This window comes from Vicugna pacos, chromosome 8, assembly GCF_048564905.1.
Source record: "Vicugna pacos chromosome 8, VicPac4, whole genome shotgun sequence".
Classification (NCBI taxonomy): Eukaryota; Metazoa; Chordata; class Mammalia; order Artiodactyla; family Camelidae; genus Vicugna; species Vicugna pacos.
In genome coordinates, this window is record NC_132994.1 from 12,389,464 (window position 1) to 12,417,308 (window position 27,845).

General features: G+C 40.7%; 1 protein-coding gene across 4 annotated transcripts in view; it reads left to right on the forward strand.

The window, feature by feature from the left end:
- The first annotated feature begins 6,804 nt into the window (after window positions 1-6,804).
- BCKDHB (branched chain keto acid dehydrogenase E1 subunit beta) overlaps window positions 6,805-27,845 on the forward strand; it is a 195,891-nt gene continuing 174,850 nt past the window's right edge. The window contains exons 1-3 of one of the 4 annotated variants that reach the window (XM_072965536.1): window positions 6,805-7,098; window positions 14,970-15,047; window positions 16,521-16,589. In XM_072965536.1, coding sequence (XP_072821637.1) covers window positions 6,903-7,098; window positions 14,970-15,047; window positions 16,521-16,589 — 343 coding nt within the window. In that variant the 5' untranslated portion in view covers window positions 6,805-6,902. Of the gene's footprint in view, window positions 7,099-9,595; window positions 9,727-14,969; window positions 15,048-16,520; window positions 16,590-27,845 lie in introns of those variants that run through there. The other 3 variants (XM_072965537.1, XM_015247972.3, XM_072965538.1) reach the window with 3 other exon arrangements.

Genomic DNA, 27,845 nt, shown 5'->3' on the forward strand with positions numbered 1-27,845 from the left:
GGCGAGCCTGGCCGATTGGCACCAGCACAGCATGAGGCAGTCACTCACGTCTGGTGACTGGGCCCTGCCCTCATGGCTGCTCCGTTGCTGCCCTCTGCCCAATAGTATTTTGTTTTCTCTAATATTTTATGGTTCTTTTGAACAAAAGGAAGCCCTCCTTTGAATTTATTTAAGGGAATTGTGAAAAGACGCCAGTGGACTGGGCCGGTGTAATGTGACCTCATTACACCTGGATCAGGCCATTATTGCTTCTCATCAGGGCTCTTGCTGTAACTCATGACCCAACTCTGAAGGCCACACTCCCTCGCGTGGCATTTACAGTCTTCTGACTTGAACCTACGGACCGTTCCCACTTTATTTCTTATGCAGGACTGTCATGTATCCTTTGCCCCATCTGTCCTTACACTCTGCTTTGTCTCTGCTCAGGCTACTGCTTTCCTAACTGGAATGTTCTTTCCCTACATTCAAGGCCCTGCTCTGCTGACACTCCCTTCATAGAGCTGTCCTTGATTCTCTTGGCCACAAGAAATCTCCGATATTTAATTTTCAAACTTTAAAAAAAAATTTTTTTTTAACCACAGTCACCCAACCAGCCTGTTAAAAATGCAGCGTGGATTTCCATACTCTAACCCAGGAGGTACTATTGTCTCTGTAGGTTGGGAGTAGAGCCTAGGACTCCATATATTGAATTGCATTCTAGCTGATAATGATGCAGTCGTCAGGGACCACACTGAGAAACACTGCCATAGCCTTTCAATTTGTTATTTCTCGCTAGTTTGTGTTACATACTGTAGCTGGGTTGCAGAATGGGCTCTGGAATGGCTTTTCTTTATGTGTCCTAGCTTACACATATTTCCAATGAATGGACATTTCTGCACAAAGGTTTTTAAAATTGGAGAGGAGGTTGATGTTGGTTGGTGAACCACATCCGAAGAAGGACTTAGCAGTAACTGTCCCATATCCCTGTCCTCCCATTCCATGGCCCCAGGACAGGACCTTATTAAGGTCTGGGAATGCTTCTTCCACGGGATGACAGACACTGGTGACCATTCTGGAACCACACAGTTAGGTTACAGCATCATCTGAACAAGAAGAAACGGTATTCAGTAAGTATTTGTTGAAAGAATGAGTAAATAAATGTTACTTTCTTTGGTCTGGGGAGCCAAGCATATGTGTACTCTAAAATCGATTTCAAGATGGGTTTGGAGGGAGTGACTTTGATTAAATGACTTATCCCCAGATGTACTGTGTTCTTTCAGTTATAAATGGAAAATTGTGATGCCTGTCCACTATATAGTATTGTTTTTGTAAACCACGAAGTTATTTTAAGACTCTTGCATAAGAGTATTATATAACTATTTTGCATTATTAATAACTTTCAATGAAAAATTCTTCACAGTATGCCTGTTACATTTAATACTGTACTTCTATATGCAAGCTTATAAAGCATAACAAACTTGGAGGTTGCTTCTTTTATTTTGCTTGAAAAAGAGTTACTTTAGTTACTTCTTTGTTCACACTTCTTTAGAGAAGTGAAGGACCTATGGAAGAGCAAGTAAGATAAATTTGAAAAGCATTTCTGTCAAGCCTTGGTTTGAATCCCATTTCTTTTTCTTTTTAATACCAAACATTTAAAATTATTATTTTCTTTAAATGTGTACAAGTTCAATTAAGGATGCCCCCCCAACACACAGAGACCCACACAAAGTATCATCTTGAGAACACCCACTGGCCACACATACTTGTGCCTTTAACGAAATAATCATTGTCCAGGTTAACTGTCTGCTTGCGGGACAAGAAACGCAGTCTCATGACCACCCCAGAGTTGTTTCGGCGGGGTGGTGTTAATTTCTGTTGGTGAAGATATGAAAGACTTAGAAGTAAATACGAAAGACAGGTAAATTATAATGTGAAGTATATAACTCCCAGGGTTACTGTACAGGTGAGGCATTTTGACTAGTCCATACTTAATTTTTAGGTAAACTACACTTTGAATCCCATTTTTGCCCCAGTTTCAGTTTTCTCCTCTGTAGAGTTAACACCTACCTTCAAGCAGAGTTGAGGATAAAATAAAATAACGCCTGTAATGTTTGGGCTTGGCTTGTTATTACTGGGCAGAGGCAAAGGCAGGTACTCAGAAACGTTGAAGTGAAATTGTTGCCGGAAGATGAACTAATAAAGGCATTTTGAAATTTGTATGTGTTTTTTTAAGAATCATTTATTTTTGTATACATATATTCGTTTTCATATTCTGCTTAATTAAAAGTAATTACAAGTGAAACTTGTATGTTGACTTAGGAAATCTCAATCTCAACCTTTCATGAACAAATGTAGTGTGCAAATCATTGTAAAATTGTATTCTGAAGAGCATTCATTATAAGGTGACAATTTTTATTATCTCATGCCACCTGGTGTCTCGACCAAGGTACTACAAGCCATAAGTGTGAATTGTTAATAAAAATAATCATAGCTAATATTTATTAGATATTTGGGGGGCCAGTGTATCAAACTTTTTATATGTGTTAATTAGGTAATTAATTAATTCAACAAGCAATTGAAACATTTTTATTTTTTAAGTGAAGTATAGTTGATTTACAGTGTGTTAGTTTCAGGTGTACAGCAAAGTGATTCAGAAATATATATATATATATAGAATATTCTTCTATATATATATATTCTATATATATATTCCATTGTGCTATACAGTAGGTCCTTGTGTATCTATTTTATATATAATAGCATGTATCTGTTAATCCCAAACTCCTAATTTAAACCTCTCCAACTTTCCCCCCGTAACCATAATTTTACTTTTTATAGCTGTGCTATAAAAACAGATGATTCTGTTTTGTAAATAAATTAATTTGTATCATTTTTTAGATTCAACATATAAGTGATATCATATATTTGTCTTTCTTTGTCTGACTTAATTTAGTTTGAACATCTCTAGGTCCATCCATGTTTGAGGGAAATGGCATTATTTCACCCTTTTTATGGCTGGGTAATATTCCATTGTGTGAGAGAGAGAGAGAGTGTGTGTGTGTGTGTGTGTGTGTGTGTGTATCACATCTTCTCTATCAGTTCACCTGTCGATTGACACTTAGGTTGCTTTAATGTCTTGGCTATTGTAAATAGTGCTGCCATGAGCACTGGGGTGCATATATCTTTTCAAATTAGAGTTTTCATCTTTCTTGGACGTATGCCTAAGAGTGGAATTGCTGCATCATATGGCAGGTAACTCTGCTTTTAGCTTTTTTAAGGCTCCTTCACAGTGGCTGCACCAATTTACATTACCATAATAAGTACTTATTGAGCAACTGGTACCAGTAACCTTTGTGTATTATGTGATTTTATCATCATGACATCCTTCTGGATTAAGTGTTTGTATTCTCCCCATGCGATTCAGAGTGATTAAGTGATACACCCAAGGTCATACAGCCAAAGGTGGAAGAATTGGCATTTACACCAGTTACTTCACTCATTGCTTTTACAGTGTATGACAGTTAACTCTTATTTATGTAGTCATTTTTCTTTTATGGGATGACGATTCCAGTACAACCACCTTATCAATCAACCTTTATCGCCATCTACTTAGACTCAATATCAAACAACTTCGTGCAAACTGTAAGAACTTTGAGTAGTAGAATCCCGTTCACACCCCCATCTTTGTACTATTGTCATACATTTCACATCTGAGTATGTTGTAAACCCCATGATACAATGTGATAATTTTTACCTGAAACAATCATTTGTCTTTTGATGGAATTAAGAAATAAAAAAGAATGATAGCTCTTATGTTTACCCATCTATTTATAACTTTTTGATTCCCTTCATTCTTTCTGATACGATTTCCTTTCTTTTGTTTCTGATTCCAGTAATTTGATTCTTCTTTTTTCTTTCTTTTTTTCTTTCTGTGGGGGGAGGTAATTAGGTTTATTTATTTTATTTATTTTTAGAGGAGGTACCAGAGATTGAACCCAGGACCTCATGCATGCTAAGCATGTGCTCTGCCACTTGAGCTATACCCTCCCCCCTTGATTCTTCTTTTTTCTTGGTCAGTGTAGATAAAGGTTCATTTTTTGGGGGGGTCTTTCCAAAGAACCAGCTTTTGGTTTCACTGATTTTCATTATTGCTTTTTCTGTTCTCCATTTTATTATTTCCACTCTAATCTTTATTATTTCCTTCTTCTGCTTGCTTTAGGTTTCATTACTTTTTTCAAGTGTCTTAAAGTGAGAGTTTAGATAGCTGATTTGAGATCTTTCTTCTTTTTCAACATAGGCATTTACAGATATAAATTTAGCTACATGTATTGCTTTAGGTATTCCCCATAAGTTTTGACATATTGTATCTTCATTTTCGTTCATCTCAAAAATATTTTATAATTTCCTTTTTATTTTTTGATCCATTGACTATTTGGGGTATGTTGTTTAATTTCAAACACTTGTAACTGTTCCAAATTTGTTACTGATTTCTAATTTCATTCCATTGTGGTCAGAGGACACTCTTAGTATTACTTCTATTATTTGAAGTGTATTGAAGTTTATTTTATGACTTAACACTTGGTGTGTCCTGGAGAACGCTCCACGTGTACTTGACAAGACTGTGTACTCCGTTGTTGGGTGGAGTATCACAGACGTCTCTTAGATCTAGTTGGTATATAGTGTCTTTACAGTTCATTACTATCAATGAAATGGGGCCAGGGTGGGTCCCACTTTAATAACATAGACATTTTCATGGTTACCAGGTAGATGACATGGTGGGGAAAATCCCTCCCCCCCCCAAAAAATGATTTTTCTGGCCAGACCAATCTGTGAGGTACTTTCTTTGCTGTTCCTGACTCCATACAGTTGGAAGTCTCAACTTCTTAGACTAGCACATGAAGACCTCCAAAATCTCCCTCTAATTAACCCTTTTTCCCCTCTACTTCTGTCAATTCCTATATCTTTCCCTATTCCCTGAGTCTGGCAGCACCAACCTATTTTCTCTTCCTGGAATTCACTGTTTTTCTTGCCTGTGAGCTTTTGTACATGTTTTTCTAGTTTGCCTGGTAACTTCTACTCATGTTTTGGGTGTAGCTCAGTGTTATTTCTGGAAGCATTCTTGATGTAAACCAAGCAAAACTCACTGTTCTTTGTGTGTTTCACTTTATGTGCATTGTTCCAGGGTCCCTATCACATCGGATTGTACCTGTCATATAAGCTGTTTCCTTTCTCTATCGATTTAGACATTCTTCAAAGCAAGACTATATCTTGAACATATTTGTCTCAGTGGGGGCTGTATTCATCTGGTATGTAGCTGAGGGTCAATAAATTCTCACAAGTCCTTTTATTATTTTTCTTTTTTCTCCAGACCTAAATCATCTCAGCACCCCAGCTCCTCAGGCTATCAGCAAACTGAGAAAATGCAGCTTGATTTGTTTTTATCCTCGCTCTTTGCCCTCTTTTAAAAAAGTTAAAATTTATTTCATTACTCCTCCTTCATTAAAGTAAAATAAAAATACCCTTAACTCATAAAAATAAAGGACGCAACACAGCACACACACACACGCACACACACACCATTAAACAGAAGAGGTGAACACAACAAAAGACAAGATTAAAAATCCCCAAAACATTGAATTTTGGGGCTTGATGTGGGAGCAGGAATAATGGAGACATAATTCTGGTTCTCCTTTGGGTGGTTTTAAAATTCCTGTCTCTAGGGGGGAGGGTATAGTTCAGTTTTAGAGTGCATGCTAGGCATGCAGGAGGTCCTGGGTTCATTCCCCAGTACCTCTATTAAAAAATAATAAACCTAAGTAACCACCCTCCTCAATAAAAAGTGAATTCCTGTCTCTCAGTCCCGATCAGAGAACAGGCAGCTGGTGCATGTCTTTGCTTTTCTTCTTACTCCATTTCTTCTCTCTTCTCCTTTGCCTCCTTGCAAAACTAAGGATGGGTTGGGAGCCCAGGAATAGCAGAAGGGGGACATCCTTTCCCCTACTCCTTCCCCTTCATTCTTTCTCCCTCTTTCTTCTTCAAATTTTGGGCCTGTCCTTTCCCACCATCTGATGGTAACACTTTTACTCTTGTCTCTACCATATTTTACTATAATGTGCGAATTCACGGACAGAGAAGGTATCCTTTTAGAAATTTGGATTTTTAAAAAGAAAATTTACAAAGTTGATTCTTTTAAGTGCAAACGAATAAATTCTTATATTCTCCAGGTTTCTAAGCTAATCAATTCAAAAATACATTTGAATTCCTATTACGTGGATTTTCAGGACGAAATCTAAGATCACCTGTTTTATTTAAATCCAGAAAAACAAGATCAATAAAAATCTACTCATACTTATTAACATACTTACTAAACTCTTAAGAAGGGTTTCAGTAAACAGCAGAGGCTTATAGCAGTGATTCCCGCACTATTCTGAATCCAAAAACCAGTAACGAATGCCCATTAGTAGCCTTTCCATCCCTTACAGGACAGTAGAGATAAAGAATAGAAGATTAAAAAAAGGGGGGGTTAGACTTCAAAAGAAAATATAAATCTTAAAATGAGAAGCCATCGGAACTCATAACGTAGATGACACTGGAAAAGAACAAATCCAGGCACAACACAGGGAACTCTGAGACGCGAATCCAGGACCCCGGCCCACGCAGCGGACTCTGGGGAGACTCCACCTCCAGGAACAATTTCATTGGAACTCACCCGTCGGTTCACACCCTCTTCCGCATGCGCACAGCGGGCAAACCCTGCGGGGTCTTTCCTGTCGCCTTCCCCGCCCCCGGATTTCCAATTGCGATTGGTGCGCTTCACGCGGCTGCCTCTTGGGCACAACCAATGAGGAAGCAGCCTCGGTGCTCCGCCCTCTCAGCCGGCAGCGGGCGGCGGCGTAGCCTGCAGACCCGGGCGGCAAGTGGGGATGGCGGCGGTGCCGGTGGCTGCGTGCCGGCTGCTGCGGCTCCGTGCGGCAGGGGCTGAGGGACACTGGCGTCGGCTCCGTGGCGCGGGGCTGCCGCGGGCCTTCCTGCAGCCCCCCTCGGCCGACGCGGATGCGACCCAGAGGCGGGAGGTGGCTCACTTCACTTTCCAGCCCGACCCGGAGCCCCTGGAGTACGGTGAGCTGGGGGCTGCCCTGTCCGCTCCCGCTGCAGCCCAGACTCCCAGGCACGCGGGAGGTCACGAGCAGTGCCGCCCTGCCTGTCCTGGGCGGAGTCCGGCAGGCTGACCTCCTTGCATCCCGGCGTAATCCCATCCCTGCTCTCCAGAGCCTCGTTCTCCCTTCGGGTCTGACTGTGATTTTCTCCTCGCTCCATTTTTGTGACTTTTCAGCCTTTGGGAGAGGCAGCCCCTCAGCACCCTGGAGATGGGTGAGGGGGCACATCGGGTCTGCAAGGGCCTGAGGTTGGAGGGTTGCTGCCAGGGAACGTCTCTCTTTCTTTCTTGGTTCTTTATCCTTTGCTTCCCAACGCTCGTCTTAGGTGTTGTCCCCTCTTGCCCAACGCTGGGCCGCTAACTATAGGCAGAAGTTATGCTGAGAGAGAGGGAGGGTGGGAGAGGGAGAGAGAATTTTCCCTCTCTTTTTTGCTTTGGCAGGTAAGAGAATTCGGAGGGACTAAGTAACTGAGTTGATTTTTCCAAGGTCGCGAAACAGGTTCTTCCTAGAGATGCGAAAAATCAGCTTCCTATCTGAGCCCAATACTGCCGAGTTTGTGCTGGGCTAAGCTACCACTTAGCCAAGGAGGGTTAAGCAATGGAGTTGACGGGCCGAGGAAGGCATCTAGTGCTTCCCACATCCGGAAAGACAGGTAGCACGTCTCACCTCACGGGATGGCAGCGGTGTGACTTTTATGGTTTCTTCCCCAAGTTTTATGTAATCTTCAGAAGATCCAGTGTCAGTCATCGGAACATAGGAAACACTAAGAAAACAGTAACCTTTTCCTTGGCTAATAGCTTCTCACGTGCTAGAGCTGACACTTTGGGCAGCGTGCCTTTACTTGCGAGTAATAAGAGTAAGCATTTTTATTGCGTGCTTACCACAGGCAGGCACTGGGCTGAAAAATTTACATTCATCATCTTATTTATTTGATGCTTAGGACAGCCATAAGAGGTAGGTAACATTTTTATTCCCATATTTCAGTTAGATTAACTGAAGTCTTCAGATAATTTGCCCAGGGTTACCCAGATGAGTTAGTGGTAGCTTCAGCTTTGGAATCTAATTATTCAGATTCCAGAGTTTCCATTCTAAACAGTATGCTTAAATGCATGTAGAATTTGTTTACTAAGAGCTGTCTTAGTTTTGTGAAATAGTAGATATTGTAAAGTTGAATAGTATTTTTTTTTCTCACCAACAAGATAAACCTTAAATTCTGTCTTCAAAGCAAAGAAACTTTAGCCCAGTCCTTGAGAAATAGAGCACAGGTCTTCTTACCCTCCTTCCATAATTATGAAATTACTAAAATCCGAGTAAGATGATTATAAAATGTTTATTCCTATTAGAAAAATACTAAAAACATGGATAATTTGAATAATAGAAAACAGCAAAAAAAAGAAAGTAATCTCATCACTCATTACTGAAAATATTGCTAGCATTTTGGTATGTATCCTTTTTATAACATTTGGTGTATTTCCTTTCAGTTTAGTGGAATTAAACTATTCCACTGATAAAATGAGTGGAATAAAAATTTCTTATAATTGTAGTTTTAATGCAACTATAATCTGCATTATTTAATCAGAAGGATTTTCCCATATTGTTACATAGTTTTTATAAACTTCTTTAGAAGAATACCTGTTCTGTGGAGCAGAAGTACTATCTAATTCAGTGGTTAAAATCTTGGTTCTAGAATTGGGTTGTCCTAGGTTCCGTCTTCACCCTGCTGCCTATGACTCTAAACTCTTCACTTATCCTCCATAAAGCCTCCATTTCTTCATAAGTAAGGAGTTAGTAATAATACCTACTTCAGAAGGTTATGAGGACTAAATAAAGGTAATGTGTATTTACACAATCACTGACTCTGACTCCTAGAGGCACTTACTCAGTGAAGGGAAACTTTTAATAACTACCTTTATGCTTTTGTTGCTACAGTTTTGCTCAGTGTTATAAATAGTGCAGCTGGAAACACTTCATGTATCTTAGGTTATTTCTTTCGGGTAAAGCGCCAGGGATGAGGTTTCTGACTTGAAGATGTGAACACTTTAATGGGTTTTTAGTGCATAGTTCAAATTGCCAGTTCATGACTCCCATCTGCAGGTATGAGAGTGTGAGTTTTGGGTGTCATGCTACAATCACGTGTGTACCATGATAATAAGAAAGACGTATTTGGTCTTTGTTCTGTTCCTGGCACACAGAACTCTGAAAACCTTTGACATTTTCCGTGATGAGAGCAATAAAGATGTCTTTTGTTATGGTAATGTTAACTGTTGGTGAACTCTGAAGTCACCTATGGATGGGGGCTGGTCACCAGATGTGATTAGAGCGTTGGACCATTCAGTCCCACCCCCTTGTCCTGGGGAGAGTAGAGGGATTGGATGTCAGTAAATTGCCAGCGACCAATGATTTAATCAGCTATGCCTGCCCAGTGGAGCCTCCTTGAAACCCCAAAGGATGGGGCTCAGAGAGCTTCCAGGAGAGTGATGCTGTCAGAGAGCATGGAAGCTCCTTGTCCCTCCCCATGAACCTTGCCCTGTGCATCTCTTCTATTGGCGGTTCCTGAGTTATGTATTTTTTATAATAAACTGGTGCTCTGGTAAGTAAAATGTTTCTGAGTTCTCTGATCCACTCTAGCAAATTAATTGAACCCAAAAAGGCATCCATCTTAAGTCAGTCAGTCAAAGCACAGGTGACAGCTTGCACTTGGGGCTGGCATCTCAGTTGGGGCGGGGGCAATCTTGTAGGATTGAGCCCTTAATCTGTGGGATCCGACTGTCTCCAGGTAGATAGTGTCAGAACTGAGTTGAATTATAGGACACCCAGCTGGTGCTGCAGGTTTGCTTGGTGACGTGTGAAAAAAAGACACACTTTGGAATTGCTGTCAGAATTGTATGTGTCCTTCTGTGTGTGTGTGTGTGTGTGCGCGCGCATGTGTGCGCACGCGCACAGGTATTTTGTGCTACCTGCGCTTTGTTTTAATACACATTTGTTTCATTTCTGTTGAGGAATATTTTCCCATATATTTGTTTGCTGAATTTATTTTTCTCTTCTGTGACTTGAATTGAATGTTCCTTGTTTTTGTGCATTTTAAAAATTGTACACGTGGTAATTTTTCCCATGGGCACTAATATTGTCTACCACTCTTGAGGGACTGCTCTGTTCCAGGTGCTGTGGTAGACGTCAGTCTATAATCCTTACTGTAACCTGAGAGTATTATGCTCATTTTATAGATGAGAAAATTGAGGCCCAGTCTGGTAAGTAGCAGGACAAGAATGTGAACCTAGATGTGTCTTAACTCCAGAGCCTCCCACACTACTTCCCTACTAACGTTTTGTATATTGGAAATATTTATCATCTCTCTGCCTTTATGTGTACTGTCTCTCTGCCTTTCATACGTGCTGCAAATACTTTTTATTCTTTCACTTTGGTTACTTTGACACATGAAAGGGACCCCTTAAGTAGAGTGGTGGTAACCGTTGACCCTGAGGTGGTGGTTAAGCTGCATTGTGGGGATGATGTGTATCCTTCCTCTTTTATCCCCTTTCTCTGTGTTTCCCGTTCTGACTGACTTTATCACTGCTCATCTAAGCCTTTCCGTGGTACCCACAGAATGAAGAGAACAATGGTAGCAGACCCCCCCTTTTTTTCCTTTAATTGAAGTATAGTTCACTTAAAATGTTGTGTTAATTCCTGGTGTACAGCATAGTGGTATGTGGGTTTATTTCTGGGCTCTCTATTCTGTCTTATTGACTCATATGCCTGTCTTTCTACCAATACCACGCTGTTTTGATCACTGTCGCTCTGTCGTATTGTCTGAAGTCTGGGAGGGTTATTCCTTTGGCTTCATTCTTTTTCTTCAGAATTGACAGCGGACACTTTTGTCAGTGCTCACTGTGAGCCAGACACTATTCTGTGTGCCTTACATGTATCAGTTGATTTAATCCTCCTCTAACAGTGTTGTGATAGATAGCCTACTGTTCTCTCCATTTTACGGATGGAGAAACTGAGACTCAGAGATTGAACTTCTACTTTTTGACACTGAACTTCGCCAGGTAACATCCCTTGTGAGAGACAGAACCAGGCTTCATGTTTAAGTAGTCTGACTCCGTCTGGCTCCCAGAGTCTAGGAGCCTAGAAGCACTTTACTGTGCTGTCTTTTGCATGGTTCATATATGTTTCTGTTTCTTCACACAACACTTTGCCCCCTCTAAACCCTCCCTGAAACCTGGCTTTCCCCAAATATGCTGCTTCATTGCATCTCACTTGAGCAAAGACTGCTGTCCTCTTTCTTTGTAACTTACCCACCTTCAAGTATCTTCTCTATTGACTGGTCATCTGGAGACTTGATTCATAGTTTTCCTCCTCCTTCCCTGTTGGCTGTCATCATGAAGATGGCAGTGTTCCCGAGGCAGTATTTCAGAGAAGCTAAGAGCTGGCGTTCTTGAGTCAGACGTGCCTGAATTTGAGCCCCGACTTTATAGCTTAGCGTTGTGACGTGGGCCAAGTTTATTAATCTTCGCAAGCTTTCTTTTCCTCATCTGAACTCCCCTCAGGTTGCTGGGGGCACTCAATGAGATAATGTGTGCTGTGGGTTAGAGGAACATACATCGTTCATAGCAAAAGATTCCTGAAAAATAGGGTATCTGGGAGAGGTTTTGTTGGGGGAAATAGGTAGCTTCTTAGGCACCCTCCCATTTGGCAGTGTTGCTCGTGCCAGATTATGGCACTGACATCATGCATTCCTTGTGCTTCAGCGGGCATGTACAACTTGTTCCGTCTGTGTCGGGTGCTGCGCTAAACGCTGAGCTTTCTCAGAGGAATGCGATGAGGAGGTGCTGTGATGCACAGGTCTGCACAGGGACCAGGCAGCTCAGAGGAGGGCAGCGCTGGATGGGTTGGTTGAAGCTTCTTTTTTCTGAAGCAGACCCTAAGCCTCCATGTCATAGCTGTGTGTGTGTCTTTGTTTGGGGTCTAACTGCAAACACACTTGTCAATATGCACTGCTTTTGACCTTTTTATTTCTGGAGACTGCTCTTTGGGCACCCGCTGGCCCCATTCATCTCAGGTGCTCTATCCCTGTGAATGGCTTCTCTCTCCCCTCAGCGCTCCCCCGTGCTGCATACGGAATAGTTACTCAGAATAACTGAGTTCTGCTCCATCGGACTGGTACTGCAATGTCACCTCTCCCCTACTCCCCTTTGCCTGCAGTTTGTCTTTGAATTGTGACACTGGTGGATTTTTTTTCCTCCCCCATTCCTTTGTTTTCAAGTGGTTGATGGACAGTTTGCTTTGTGTGTTAATTTTTACGTAACAGCCTCATCGTTTATTTGTTCAGCTCAATATTTATTAAGCACCTGCTACATGTCAGATGCTGTGGCCAGGCTGAGCAGATAGCTTTGATCAAAGGCAGTTAAGAACCCCTGCCCTCTTTTAGCTTATGTTCTATTGTGTCCCTTACATCCCAGCAACATGCCGCTCTATAGCAGCTCAGTTCCAACCATGAAGCCTCATTTTACCAGTGAGTACCCTTTAGCTTTTGTCCTTGGCTTGGGAAATGGCACTGCTGTGTATTTTTATGTTTTTGTTATAATGTATTTCTTGGAAAAGAAGAGTCGTCAGTCTGGTTTTGAAATTTCGTAGCAGTTGTTGATACTGGTAATTGGATGATTTGGCAGCTGTGTATAATAATTTTGTAGTGGTGTTCATAGACCTTATTATTATTTTTTTTCTTTTTTAAGGTCTTACCAGTGATACAGCTTTGGTTAGACATGCTGCAGGTGTGCGTATCTTATCATAAGGGAACATATCATAAGGGGAAAAAAGGCTTATTTTATCAGTAGTCTTTGAAGTAACCTACAGAAAAATGAGTAATCCTAAGGAAAATATTTAAAATGATGTTACCTGTGAATAACTTGTGATTTCTTCCTGACCCATTCATAAATCATACTACAAATTTTAAAAGAATCAAAAGTAGATGTTGTACTACTAAAAATCGTCCTGTGGAGCTTTTAAAGGCATCTAGTAGAATAGCAGTTAATCCCAAACCCCCCAAATTCTGATTCTATTTAAAAAAAGTATTCAGGAGTGAAAGGTTATGGATTCACATGGAAATAAATCCTTTAAATACCTGTACTTGTAAATTATTTTCGTATATGATGAGCAAATTCCTTGTGGTTATCAGGCAATACTTTCACATTCACTTTGTATTATGTTTATTATTAAAGTCTTTGCTTTCTTCCTATTGGTAACTTGCTGAGCAGAAATGTGATCAGATGCCTTAGGGGCATTCAGTATTAATTTAAATGGTCAGCAGACTTGAAATAAATACCAGCTTAGATGTCAAGGCATTTTCATTCTCTCTAGGTTCTTAGTGATGAGAATAGACAAATAAAAATCTCACTTTAGGAAATGCATGAAATAGGAGAACAAGAAGGAATGTCATGGTGGTTGGGAAAAAAGTTTACCCTAAACCGTTATCATCTGATACTGGGCACCAGTCAGCGCTATCAGGAGTTTTATAGAATAGAGAAGGATTAAAGGAGAATATCCATTAAATGGTATAGGGTCAGCCTGAAGAGAAATAAATTATGAAGTAAGTATGGACATGTGGTGGGATTGTGTATCCTTTGACGTAGGTGATAGGACAATATTTCTTGAATAAATTCCTATATTTTCCATCAGAAATAAGAGTAGGACAGGCCTTTATTCTGGACTCAGGGAGCAGCAGATCTGATTGGAATTTGACATCAGCGTGGGTGAAGGTGAGCACTCAGGCATGAATCAGGGACTAACAAGAAGACTCGGCCCGTGCATCAGAGAAGAGTCAGGCAGAAGCCTTTTCTGCTGGGAAGTGTTTTTGGAGAAGAGTTGACCTGAAAGTTCCAGGATGACTGGGTGCTAGGCAGCACTGAGGCTTAAATCAAAGCTCTCAAGTCACGATGTTTCTGAATTCCAACATTCAGAACTTGATCAAATAAAGCTTTATTACACCATTCAGAATAATGCCAAGGTCAAGATGAAGGACACAGGGGGAGGGTATAGCTCAGTGGTAGAGTGCGTACCTAGCGTGCACAGGGTCCTGGGTTCAGTCTCCAGTACCTCCATCAAAATAAACAAAGAAACCTAATTACCCACCCCCCCAAGTAAATAAATAAAATAATAAAGTAAAAGTGATTAAAAAAAAAAGATGACATACCCGGGCAAAGTCCAGAATCTAACAATAAAGAGCTAACATTTATTCAGCGCTCATGTGCTTTCCATGTATTCCATTTAGTCTTCTCAACAGCCCTGTAGGGGGGAGGCTGGCCTGCAGGGATTCTACAGTAAGAAGGACCACCCCGATGTCCCATGGCATGGGATTGTAGCATTCTCCAAACACCAGCAGTTCTGGGAACTGGAGTTTTTTTAAGCCTTCCTCATCATTTTACGGCTTGTGACCGTTTGCTCTTTTTGGCACATTTAATAGGTACCATTGGTCGTGTGTGTTCATGATGGACTCTCCCCAGACCACTCTCTGGCTGGTTCCCCTTTCGGACTTTCCAGAGCTTTTATTTATTGCCTATACATATTCAACTTTTATTCCTTCTTCCTTTTTATACTTGCTTTTAAGTTGTGTAATATGTTTAAATTTTACCTCATCAACAGTGTCTTAAAGTTTGTATTGCTTTTGAGCCCACCTCATTGTAAATAATCCACTAAATTTGCATAATATATTCCATACCATACTTTCTACCTTGACTTTAATCAAGTGTTAAACAGCTATTAGGAAATTGGTTATTTTAAATATATTTTACAATGCATGAAATGTTACTTTTTTTTTTTTTTTTTAAATTTTCACAGGGCAAACTCAGAAAATGAATCTCTTCCAGGCAGTAACAAGTGCCTTGGATAACTCGTTGGCCAAAGATCCTACTGCAGGTAAACTTTGTGCTTGATTATGGTAGCATGTTAATTCAGAATTGAACATTTGCTGGAATTATTTGTCTGGGGCTTATTGGATAACATTTTATCTATTTCAAATTTTTAAAAGCTCTGAACAAATGATTAAAGCTAAATAACCCAATGATGATATTAACACATTTTTTTCTCCTCTAATTATGAATTAGTTCTCATGTATATTTGACGTCATTAAGTTAACTTTCTCCCATAGTACATGTGGTCCTGATATTACATTGATACCTTCTGGATTTTTTTTGTTTTTTTACTGTGTACTCCTGTTTCTGTAGCATACAGAAAAAATGGAAAAATTTGTTCAGATATCTATTTATAAAATGAAGGTTTGATTCTGTGTTTTCCTTTGGGATACACTGTCATTCAACTTGTAAGATCTTTTGGAAATAACTTTAATATTTATAATTATCTTTATAAGTCACTTTATCTTATCAAGTTAATTATTCATATAAAAGCAGTTGTGCTACTGTCTGTTTTCTGAATTTGATTGACTTGACTTCATATGTATATTTAATAAGCCTTGGGTTTCCATTTGAAAATCTCTGTTTTAAGTTCAAGTGAAAAAGAGGTGATTTTTTTTTTAGGAGGAAGTGAGAACTAAACTAGTGGCTGGTTAGACCTGGCTTTGTTTTGAATGCTACCTGAGAATGACTGGTCTAGCTGCATAGATGAGACTGAGTTATTTTCTTGAGGCCTGCAAAGCTGGTGAGGTGCATTAGTGGGACTGGAATTGAGCTTTGCGAATACCCATTGTTTGGTTTTCTTTGCCTTCCTACAAAGCACCCCTCAATTTTCACCTAAGCTCTTCTTCGCCTCCTGTGTCCCACCCGACTTGCCTCCTTTCTCTTTCATATAGTTCCAGTCACTTTCCACTTTTGGGACTGTCGTCTCTGCTTGAAATGCTCTTCCTCCAGCTCTTCAGATTGCTGACTCTCACTGTATACTGTGCATTAAAAAGAAAAAGCTGGCCAGGGACTCAGGAGCCTGCAGTGGGAGTCTCCGTTCTGCCTCTTGCTTCCTGACTTGTTAAGTCACTTTACTCCTTTTCTGGCCTCCTGTCCTTCATGGGTAAAACAAGATGAGATTCCAGGCCAGTGGTTCTTTCTCAAGGGGGCCGATTTTATTCCCTTTTCTCCCCCTTAAATTTAATGATGTCTGGAGACATTCAGGCTGTCACAGCTGTGTGGGGGCCACCTGTCACCCACTGAGTAGAGACCAGGGGTGCTACTCTCCATGGTGCAAAGGACAGGCCGCTATGACACAAGAGACTGATCCAGTCCAAAGTGTCGCTAATGTTGAAATTGGGGAACCTTAGTTTAGCTCTGCGGTCCATTTTTGTTTTCTAATTTAAAATGTGAACATTTAAAGTACTTACTTCTCATTGTTAGTATTGTTTAGGGATTATTAAATAAAGTGTGTTCTTTAAACGTTGTTTTTCAGTAATATTCGGTGAAGATGTTGCCTTTGGCGGAGTCTTTCGATGTACTGTTGGCTTGCGAGACAAGTATGGTAAGCTAGTGTCTTTATATGTGAATAGTATTCCTGTAGAAGCTTTACTTAAAGATCTTGAAAACAGAAAAGAGTTTTTAACAGAAAAATGTTAAAATGTTGGCCATATCCTCATTGTATGGATGGGTTCCTTTTCATTTCCATGGCCTCCCACCGACTTGTTTGACCTAGATTTCTCCAAATGTCTTCTAACTGTAGCATCCTTCTGATCTAGTTCATATGACACGTATTATAGATTCCAAAATAGTCTTCACTAAATGTGTTGTTTATTGTGTCATTCGTAATCTGGGAATCTTTGATCTCGTATTGCTGCTTACCTGAGCCACTTTCAATCCCATTGCTTCTAGGTCAAGGTCCTTCCCTGTTGGTCTCTGTTAATAGATTTCATCTTTTATTACTTTGATTGGTCAGGGTTCTCCAGAGAAATCGAACCATTAGGATATATCTATATGTGTATAGATATATGTGTGTGTGAATATGTATTATATTTATGTATCTTTATCTATTTGTGTGTATATGTATTGATATCTGTATCTGTATCTTTATATTGAGAGAGAGAAAGGGAAAGAGAAAATGAGAAAAATTTATTTTTTAAGGAATTGGCTCACACCATTGTGGGGGCTGGCAAATCTGAAATCTGTGGGGCTGGCAAATCTGAAATCTGTAGGGCAGGCCAGCAGGCTGGAAACCCAGGCAGAGTCTTAACAAATTTCTTCTTGTTTGGGAGACCTTCGTCTTTTCTCCTAAGGCCTTCAACTGATTGGGTAAAGCCCACTCACGTTAAGAAGGGCAGTCTGCTTATTTACAGTCTACCGATTTACACGTTAATCACATGTAAAACTACCTTCACGGCAATATCTAGACTGGTACCTGACAGCTGGGCACCACCGCCAAGCCAAGCGGACACACATCGTTAACCATGACACTATCCTTCCACATGTTTCTTCCCCGCGGCTCTCTGTCTTTTGCCTGGCAGGTGATTGATTTCTGCCTACTGCTTTCACTCATTTCAGTTGACTCAGACTTAAAACCATCAGAGTGCATTTTGGCCCATCCCAGCATTCCCACTGCTGCCTTGCTGTGTAAGGAATGTGTTTCAGCCCCTCACTGTTAGGAGTGCCTTTGAGGTGCTTTGACTTTTCCTTTCTTTTCTCAAGTCTTGTCTATTCTGGAAATCAACAAAGCAGTTCCGTTTGGGGAGTAGTTGACGACTGCCTTTCTTCCTACCTTTGCCACTGCTCTGTAAAGCCCCTGTGTGCAGAGTAAGGGGTGCGGGTCCTTAAGAGTTTGTATTTTTTCCTAATTGTTGTTCCTTCTTCTTCCACTCGTCTCTGAAGTTATATTATACCTGAATCCAGGAAACCATAGCATGTTCCACTTACCAGGAATTCTCCGATGGCTCTTTTTCCCTTTACGCAGGTTGATTTTCCTTGGTCCTGTCCCTCTGCTTTCTCCTAGCTGTCTATTTTAACAGCTGTTCAGAGTTTGAGATAGTTGGACCAGTTTCAGTGATCTCCAGCTATCTCAGCTTCAGCTAATTTTTTTCCCCACATGCAGAAGAGTCTCAGGAAACATTTATTGATTGAATGAAGGCATGAATGGTTAGTCTTTACTAATCCCCGCCCACCTCGCAGGCATTCATTTCCTTTCTTAGATTCTTAGAGCACTGAGTTCACATATCTATCACATGTCACATTGTAATTATCTTTTATGTGTCTGTCACTCCCACATGGACAACATAAAATCCTCCAGCCAGAATCTTATCCGTCTTTTGTCCCCAGGGCCTGACAAGCTTCAGCTAATTCTGATTCCCAGAGATTTTAGATCTTAAAAAAAAATTAAAGCCTTTATATACTTGATTTCAAAATGCATATGTACCATAGAGAATTTGGAAAATGTAGAAAAGCATAAAGAAGAAATTAAAACTGTCCTAACTGCTGGAGATAACCTAGAGAAAAGTCACTCTACATATCTTGGTTTATATACTTCTCAAGCATATTTGAATATATTTGAATATATTTATATATTAACTAATATTTAAAACATAGAACTAACTATACTTTTGTTTTTCTCTTAAGGATTTTCATCTCTGTTTACATTGTCCATCTGTTCTTGCCTGCAGTCTACTTTATCCATTAGAGACCTTAACATATTAATCATGGTTGTTTAAATTCCTGGTCTGATAATTCAGGCATCCCTGCCATGTCTGGTTCTGGTGCTTGCTCTGTCTCTTCAAATTGTGTTTTCTGCCTTTTGGTGTGCCTTGCAATTTTTTTCTTCAGAACCAGACATGAAGCACTGGGTAAAAGGAACCGCTGTGACTAGACCTTTACGGGTGTGGTGATGAGGTGTGGGAGTGGGGAGCGTGCTATAATCCTTTGATTAGGTTTGTATTTTCAGCCTGTTCCACTGGACAGTGAACTTCACAAATACTTCTCATTTTTTTCTCCCCTTCTCAGGTGGGATGGGATGGGATGGCTAGAGTGGGCTGGGGTTGGGTGTTTCTCTTCCCCCATGTCAGTGATGTTCTGATGATACCTAGCAGGTTAGACTCTGGGTAACTAGTTTTACCTGAGGTCAGGGCTTCTTTATACATGCTCTGGCGTACTTCAGAATGGATCCTTGTCCGCTTCCCCTGCTGGAAGCAAGAGACGATTTCTCTCTGATGTTTACTGTGGAAACCTGGTAGAGCTCACAAAATTGTGGGGGGCCCCCTGTGACTGGGCCCCCTGGAGTCTTTAAGCTCTCAGACTTGTCCACACTGAGCCTCCAGCAGTTGGCCAGTTACAGCTCAGATTTCCCACGGCCCTGGTTCCTGCAGTGGTTTCAAGATTCCCCACATTCACCTGTCTGTCTCTTCAGTCTTGGGGGCAGCGCCTTGCTCTATGTCCTCGCCTCTCTAATGGGTCCAAGTAGAGTTGTAGATTTTTACAGTCTGTTCAGTTCTTTACTTGTGAAAACGGAACGGCAACTGCCAAGTTTCTCACACATGGAACTAGACACCAGAAGGCAAATTACACTTTTGTAATTTAGTCTCGTGTGTCTGTGCCGAGCAGCCTCTAGCCTTCACTGCTGCATCTTGCCAGAGCATCTTCTACATATTACAAGTTATGTTGTAATTGTCTTCTCATGAGATCTCTGCACAGATAGCTTAAAGGCAACAGACATTTAAATCATCGGTGCATCCCTAACTGCTAATGTAGCATCAAGTGATACTTATGGAGTGGATGTTGTTGAGTGTATCTCCCCTTCACTTTCACACCAAGACAGTGGCCTGCTGCCTCAGAAAGGGGATTTCCTTTTCTCTGGTCCATCTGTGTTGCTGCAGAGGGCATTATTTCAGTCTTTTTTGTGGCTGAGTAGTAGTCTCTCTCTCTCTATATATATATATACATATATACACACACACACCCCACATCTTTATCTATTCATCTGTCGATGGACATTTGGGTTGCTTCCATGTCTTGTCTGTTGTAAATAGTGCTTCTGTGAACATTGGGGTAAAAATAACACATCTTTTAAAAATGATGTTCTGCCCTTTTGAGTATAGACTGGGAATTTTAAGCTATACAGAAACAGGCTTGGCTTAGTCTTTAAGTTAAAAGAATCTGTATTTATTGAAAAAAATTTTATTGACATATAGTTGACTTACAATACTGTGTTAGTTTTGAATGTGCAGCAAAGTGGTTAATTTATATATATATATATATACACACACACACACCTTTTTTGGGGGGGATTGTTTTCCATTATAGTTTATTACAAGATATTGAATATTGATCCCTGTGCTATATAGCAAATCTTTGTTGTTTAAATAATTAGTACTTAAAAGAATGAAAAATATTATATTGATACAGTTGAATGCATTGCGTTAAATGACAGCAGGAAAATCTCTTGTGATTGATTCACTTTCTGGGGAGAGCTGAGTGTTGAGTGAGAAGGGACCAGCCAGTAGGTGGCAGCCTACACTTTGAAATGAGACTCCCTGTTGGTCTTGGACCAGTACTCTCGCACCACGGATAAGCCTTTTAAATTCCACCAGAAGGGAGAATTTGAAGGATTTTGGGTTAATGTTGTGATATTGTAAAATTGAATACTGTTGAATATTACAGAAGAAGAAATTGAATCACTAGGGACGATGCTGTAAAGAAAGGAAGGGAGGTAGATAGAGCCCTTTGGTCCTCCAGATACCACAGACGAGTGTGAGTTTAGCACCACTAAACTGCGTTCCTTCTTCCTTGTTCTTTGACAGAACAGAATGTAAGGAGTGCTTGGACTCTGGAAACAGAAGGACATAACCTCATCAACCCATTGCTTACCAAATGGCGGTTTTAATATTTTAGGCCAGCAGATCCCTTGATGGGAGCAGCAGCTGGAACTGGGGGAGTTGTAGGGAAGCAGGGGATGGGAGGCGGTCATGAAAAGTAGCTGCTTTTTAGGGTGTGTGTGATTTTATGTTGAATACCACATGTCCTTTCATTTATGCAAGTAACGAGATGGATTCTGCACGCCATATACAAAAATCTGCCCTCATTATTGTCATTCTTTGTAAGAGAGTGTTTGTGTTTTATTCAAATAAGACTTTGGTTTATTAATTTCAGGGTACATTTTTATTTAACACTTTTCCGTACTGAAATGAACGTGGCCAGGCTGTGGTTCTTAAGGCTGTATTTTGGTCCACTTGGAGGAAACTCAGGTGCGGAGAGGAACAGCAGAGGACTTGTTGAATTAGTCTACAGACCTAAGCATCTGCCTTTTCACGGGGTTTGATGTTTTTCCATCACTCTGTTCATTCCTGCCCACCATGACTGTGGCCTGTCGTAGCCGCTTGGGCACACGGATATAACCACTCACTTGTTTTCTTATGTAAACATCATAGAAATTGTATAACCAGATACTCTAATACACGGAATTCAGGAAGGAAAGGTAGGGCAGGCATGTGGAGAAGGCGAGTTTTTCTCTGTGACCTGCACATATTTTGGAGCTGGCTTTGGGCTCCAGGGTCCTCGTCCGTAAAGTGAAAGGGAAGTACTGTCTTTGCAGACACACATTTAGATATTCTTTATGCCTTTATCTCTTTTTAAAAAGAAGAACATATTTGCTTTATGATTTGATTTCCTTTACATTTAGAGGTTTTATGAATATAACAGTTGTCATGTCATATTAGAACCGTGGACTGCCTTAGGCACTTAATTTTCTCTTAAGAAGTCCCTTTTCCAGTATAATAAGTTTTAAATGTAGAGGCTGAAGGCAGAATCTTTTGACAAGTCTTATATTTTTTCCTGAATTATGAAATTAACATCTTCAACAGAAAAAAGTGGCCTTGCATCATATGTTCTTGCTACAAAGAAAGGGTTGCTTGGGTGATGGTTCCACTCTTGGGTTTCGTGTCAGGGCTCCACTGAAGAATGGTAATCTGTGAGATGGGGTTTGGCCTCTGGGCAGTTGAAACCAATTTTACTTCAAAAAAAAAAAACTTGGTAAACTGATGACAATTTTTTAGGAATATGGATTACATGGTTTTTTTCCCCCTATTGAAGTATATACGTTTATGACTCCAGAGCAGATTGAATACCAGATACAGATTGTAAGATATCTAACTGTTCTGTGAATTTGGAGTAAAACCAGGAATCCATATGATGTTGTAAATTTTTGTTTTCTAATATGCTTAAAAAATATTTTAAGAGGATTGATCGTAGCAGTATTTTTCTGCCTTCCTTAAAGTCAAGCCCTTTAAGTTGCTTCTGTCCACTAAAGTTCCTTTGTCTACTAAAAGTACATATGTGGAGAACTACTTAAAGACTGTGTTCATATGCCTTTCTTTTTATCTTTTCTTTTTATCCAGTTGAAGGAGTTGCCCTCAAAAATGGGATGAAAATATTATTGGCGTCTGCTTCATTTAGATGAGTTTCCCTTATATATTGCTTTAATGTCCTTTTGTGAATTTTCTTTGCAAAAAAAAAACATTTTAGAATCTACAAAAATTAGAATTGGTATAAACAGTCACTGTATTTCATTTTCTCTGAAAATCAGAGTGAGGATCCTCCCAGTTGACATGTTGACTTAACAAATAATATTTAAGAAAATAAGCTATTTAATCTATTTTGTAGGGTGTCAGAGCTGGAGAGAATGAGTTACATATCTAGTCCAGTGACTCTCAAGTAGGGGTGGTTTTGCCCCCCTGGGGGGGTCTTGCCATGTCTAGGGACATTTTTTGGGTGTCACAACAGGGGGTTGCCACTGGCATGCAATGGGTAGATGTCAGGAATGCCAGTAATCATCCTATGATGCAGAGGGCAGCCCTCCAAACAAAGAATGATCTAACCCCAAGTGTCAATAGCTCTGAAGTTAAGAAACTGAAATGCCGTAGAAACTGAAGTTCTGAGAGGTTAAGATGTTACCAGGTTGTCCAGGGGCAAGTAGGTGAACCAGATCTGGAACCCAGTTCTGCTGTACTACATTGTTTTTCCTTTTTATTTAGAAATGAGCAGCTCATTATTATAAAAAATGAGAAATATAAGGAATATATAAGGAATTTTAATAAACGAAGCTCAGGGGTTTTGATTATTCATGGAGTAAAAAGAAGCTTAATCCATGAATAATCCGTATGAAAAAGTTGAAAACAATGCTTTCTGTGACTCCTGTGAACAAGCTTTTTGATGGGTACATTAGGTTGTTCTGAGTTGGCAGCTGCTGCTTCAACTATTTTTTTTCTTAGTTGATTAAACAATAAATGCTGGAGCTGCCAACAGGTGTTCCCTTTGACATTTTAAGCATCAGTCACAGTGAAATGCCCTTAAGCCAGTTTTTCTCAACCTTATTTGACGATGGCATGCTTTTAAAATTATCAAATGGGAGCACCAACAGGGACTTAGGACATGGGTTTGGACTAAAGTAGGATCCCAGGAAAAATGGGTGTCAGAAAGTCTACAATTGATTCCTGTATCTTTTCCCTTTACAATGTTTCTATGTTATTTTTAATTTTATTTTTTCAGAACAATGCCATTTATTTTTTGTCTTTAAATCATCATAATTAAGAATTAGAAAAATGAAGCTCTATCAAGAACAATAATTAAGTGAGAGTAAAAGGTCTCGTTTTATTTTTTCACTGTCAAGTATGACATCTATCATTGGTCCATTTAATATGAGGGACGATGTTGCTAAGTTAGCTTCCTAAGTCTGGTGCTGGGTCTCATCAAAATTCCCTTCTAGACTGATACTTTTAACAAGGAAAAACACAAACTTGTTTCTTTAGCATTTAGTATTTCTTGGATTTGGATGCACTGGACATTTTAAATTGTTTTAGTTTGGACAGCTCACTTATTAATTTTTTATACGTTGAAGCCAGTGGTTTTTTTTTTTAAATTATTTTACTTTTCATGTGTTCAGAATTGCTGTGCATTTGACACGAATCTTTTTGAATGATAAGGCTTTTCTTTTTAGATCTTGGAAATGACCAGGGGTGAAAGGAGATCAGGATAACAATTTCTATATGGGCTGTTCAGATTGTACAATATTTAGGCATCCCTGGGTTCTCCCATCTTGTTTCGTTCAATTTAAGGAAACGGATCACAAACCCTTTAAATTTACAACTGAGAATGCTCTTCTAGAAGGAGCGTGCTTGCTGGCCATGGCAGCTGTATGGAAATGTAACGTTGACATGCTCCCATGCTGAGTTGTTGTTGTCACTTAACCTGTCTCAGGAGGTTTGAATAGAAATGCATAGTTTATGACATAGCCAGACAGTCTGTGCTCAATTCTAACTTGGAATTCCACTGTTTAGCACCTTCCATGCCGTTATAGAGTCACCTAAATTAAATTCACCAGGAAAAAGGATTTTCTAGTCCAGTTGCAAGTAGCCAGTAAAAATTGCCCTGCGTTGGGGACAGCACTAACATCATCTGCCAGATCCTTGTTGAGCTAGGCCTTCTATGTAAAGTCGCAGAGGCTTGGAGCCCAGTGCTTTGTTTTCTGTTCCTGTTCAGTGTAGGGTTCTCGATTGCTTTGATTGGCAGAGGGGATGAGGGCTCAGTTAAGTAGAGGTTGGCAAGTATCACGTACTAAGGAATCACTTGGGAAGTCTGTTCGACAGAAGGTTTTCGGTTTCCGAGTGAGCAGCTGCACCCAAAGGCAGCATCAGCCACCGAGTGCCTGACCTTCTCCAGGGGCATCCTGCCAGCCCTCTCCCCCCGAGGGCCTCTGGCCACCAGCCAGAAGTGGTGGCATCTGGCCAACCTTAAATTAGCCAAGAGATTCTTTTTCTGTAGTTTTGGCTTTTGGACGCTCGAGCATTGTTGGTAATAAGGGATTTCTCCTTCTTTCAGTTACTGGGCAGGCTGCTTCTTCAACCCTCGTCTTTTTCTCTTCTGGTCGCTGCCAGCTTGGAGTCCAGCAGAAACAAAGAGACTTGTTTCTGAGCCGAAAGGGAACACACACAAACACAGTATTATGTTCTTAATTAATCACCATTCTGTAGATGCTGAACTTTTGCGTTCTGTCCTTTAAAAACTGAAGGTTCCTCAAAACTCAAGAGGAAGCTTTTCTATCATTTTAGGAAATGTGAATTAAAAAAAATTTTTTTGGCATAATTAGGTTTATTTATTCATTTATTATTTTTTAATGGAGGTACTGGGGATTGAACCCAGGACCTCATGCATGCTAAGCACGCGCTCTACCAGTGAGCTGTACCCTCCCCTCAGGATATGTGAATTTTTGACTCAGAGGAAGAGGGGAACATGTTAAATGGCACAAGCCCATTATATTATTCAAATCTAAACATTGATAGAATAGACATGAAAGAGAAGAGTTCTGCCGCATTCTGAACAAATTCCTTTGTCCGAGAGGGCCTCTGAGACATTTGCTGGAAGAAGGCACCTGTTCTTTTGTTAAAGGTTCCATGGAGTTTCTTCTCAAGGGCCATTTAGCTTTTAATTACTCTATACAGGTATATCAAAGCAGGTTACAACTCTGCTCACAGTGTTGAACTCTTTCTCTAAAAAGAGAAAAGTTAGATATCAGTGGCATACGATTGTTGAACTAATGTGTTCTCTTAAACAGCTTCATTCATCCCGCAATCTGCTGACAGCGAACCGGGAATCTCCAGCCTACCCTGCCTCTCTTGATTTCTCTCAGATACTCAGAAGCAGAATTTGAGCCAAATAGTCTCAATGAAGCATTGCCCTCTTTCACTTCTTGCCAAATTACCTTTATTCGCCGCCATATAGTTCACATTTGCCAGTTTATTCGCCTCCATGTCTAGTTTGCTCTGTTTTCTTTCTGCAGGCGGGCGGTAGCTCACCACTCAGCTCTGCCTTCCAAGACACTTAAAGCTTTCAGTAAAGTAAAATTTCAGTGAACATTTCTTCCCAGTTTTTCCAGGCCGAGGGATCCTTAGGTGATTCATTTTACTAATGGAGCAATAGCCAAGTGATTGTAAAAGCTTTCCCTGTTCAGATTTCCTTGTGGCTGCGTAGGGCTATTGCTGTCACTTAGCTCCCCTCCACTTCCCGTTTCTCTCAGAACCATCTCCGTATTCCAAGGAATTTCAGGATCAGAGAACAGACATGGTTCTTTGGAAGAGTAGTAGGCAGGAACATGGGTTTCAGTGGGTGAAGAGTCTAACAGACCAGGATTTCCTTGCTCAGTGTTCTTTTGCAGGTCCCCTTCTGGGATCATTTGTATCTGCTTGTGGTCTCTTGTGGGGTCTTTGTTCAACAACATGGCCCTTTCCTCCCTAATTTCTGCTGAACTGCAAGGGGATCGGGCCCAGTTGTTAGCCTTTGATGCATTTTTCTCCCTTCCAGACCACGTGGACTCTGTTTTTCTCTTGTGGTTACCTCTTGCGGAGGCTTTCGCAGGTGGTCACTGTCTAGCCTTGCTTGTCCTCTTCTTGCCACCCCTGTGTGAGCAGGCATAAGCGAATTGATGTCCATCCTCTGGAGAACAGCCAGAAAAGGCCTGAAGAGGCCTCTGTCTATGGTGCAGTGAAGTGGGTCACGGTCCCCAACTTTGCTAACATTGTGGGATCTGGTGCTCGAAGTGATGTCAGCCCTCATCAATTCCCCCAAACTACCACATGCAAACATAACATCCAAGTGAAAACAGCGGGCTCTCCATGAAAGTGTTAGATTAAGACGAGCCATCTGGCTTCAGTCTCTCACTAGGATGCTTCCTCTGAGCTCCTCCTATGGAGATAGTCTGGAGCCTCCGCTACCTGGCAACACCATCCATTTCTTTTTTTTTTTTTTTTAATTTTTGCTTTATTTTGTGGGAGGAGGTAATTAGGTTTATTTATTTATTACTTAATGAGTAATTACTTAATTATTACTGGGGATTGAACCCAGGACCTTGTGCATGCTAAGCATGCACTCTACCACTGAGCTATACCCTACCTCTCATCCGTTTCTTTGTTTGGGTCAGTTTTAGAGTTTCTGCAGAACTGGAAGGTTACCACTCAAAATAGCCCCAGGTCAGTTCAACTGCATGGTGCGTTTGCTCGGCCAACTGCTCGAGAGTGTTAAAGGGACAATGAAGGCAGTAACTAGTGAATTACACTCGGTAGAGAAAGGCTGGCATTGGCTGTTACCATTGCCATGTTGACCAATGGGCACAAGAAGTCAGTGGTTAATATTAAAGGGTCATCTGACAAGTAGAAAAAACACCCTGGGACTTTGTCTCAGACTAAAGCGCTTCTTTAACATATCCTTGGATTACTCAGGTTATTTTCCTGGTTGCAGAGACCAGAGCATGAGGCCTGAGAGCTTGCTGGAGATGCCACCCAAGGAGGGTAGGAGCCTGTCAGTTGTGTGTGTATGCACGTGGGACCAGTGTCTGACGTAGGTCTCCAGACAGCAGCCCCATTCCCTCCACAGCACTGCTGCTCAGCCGGGCCCGAAGGTTGCACTTCTCACCCTAGAGATTCTGAGTTCCTGGTCTGGGGTGTGGCCAGGGTGTTGGAGTTTTAGAAGGTTCTCGGGTGATTCAAATGTGCAGTCAAGTTTGGGAACTACTGTTCTAGAAGGTACTAAAATTTTTAACATGTTGTCTCTGCCTTTAAGGAAATCTAGTACACTTGATAAGCCAAAGCATAATTCCCTGGGGAGTAAAGTAACAGTGGTCTCTCGGGACATCTTTGTTCAGTAGCAAGACTCTTTACTCCCTGATTTCTGCTGGACTGCTAAGGGATCAGGCCCAGAGTGAAGTGACTATATAAAATGATGTAAGATGTGCCCAGCAACTTTCTTTTACTTAGTCCTG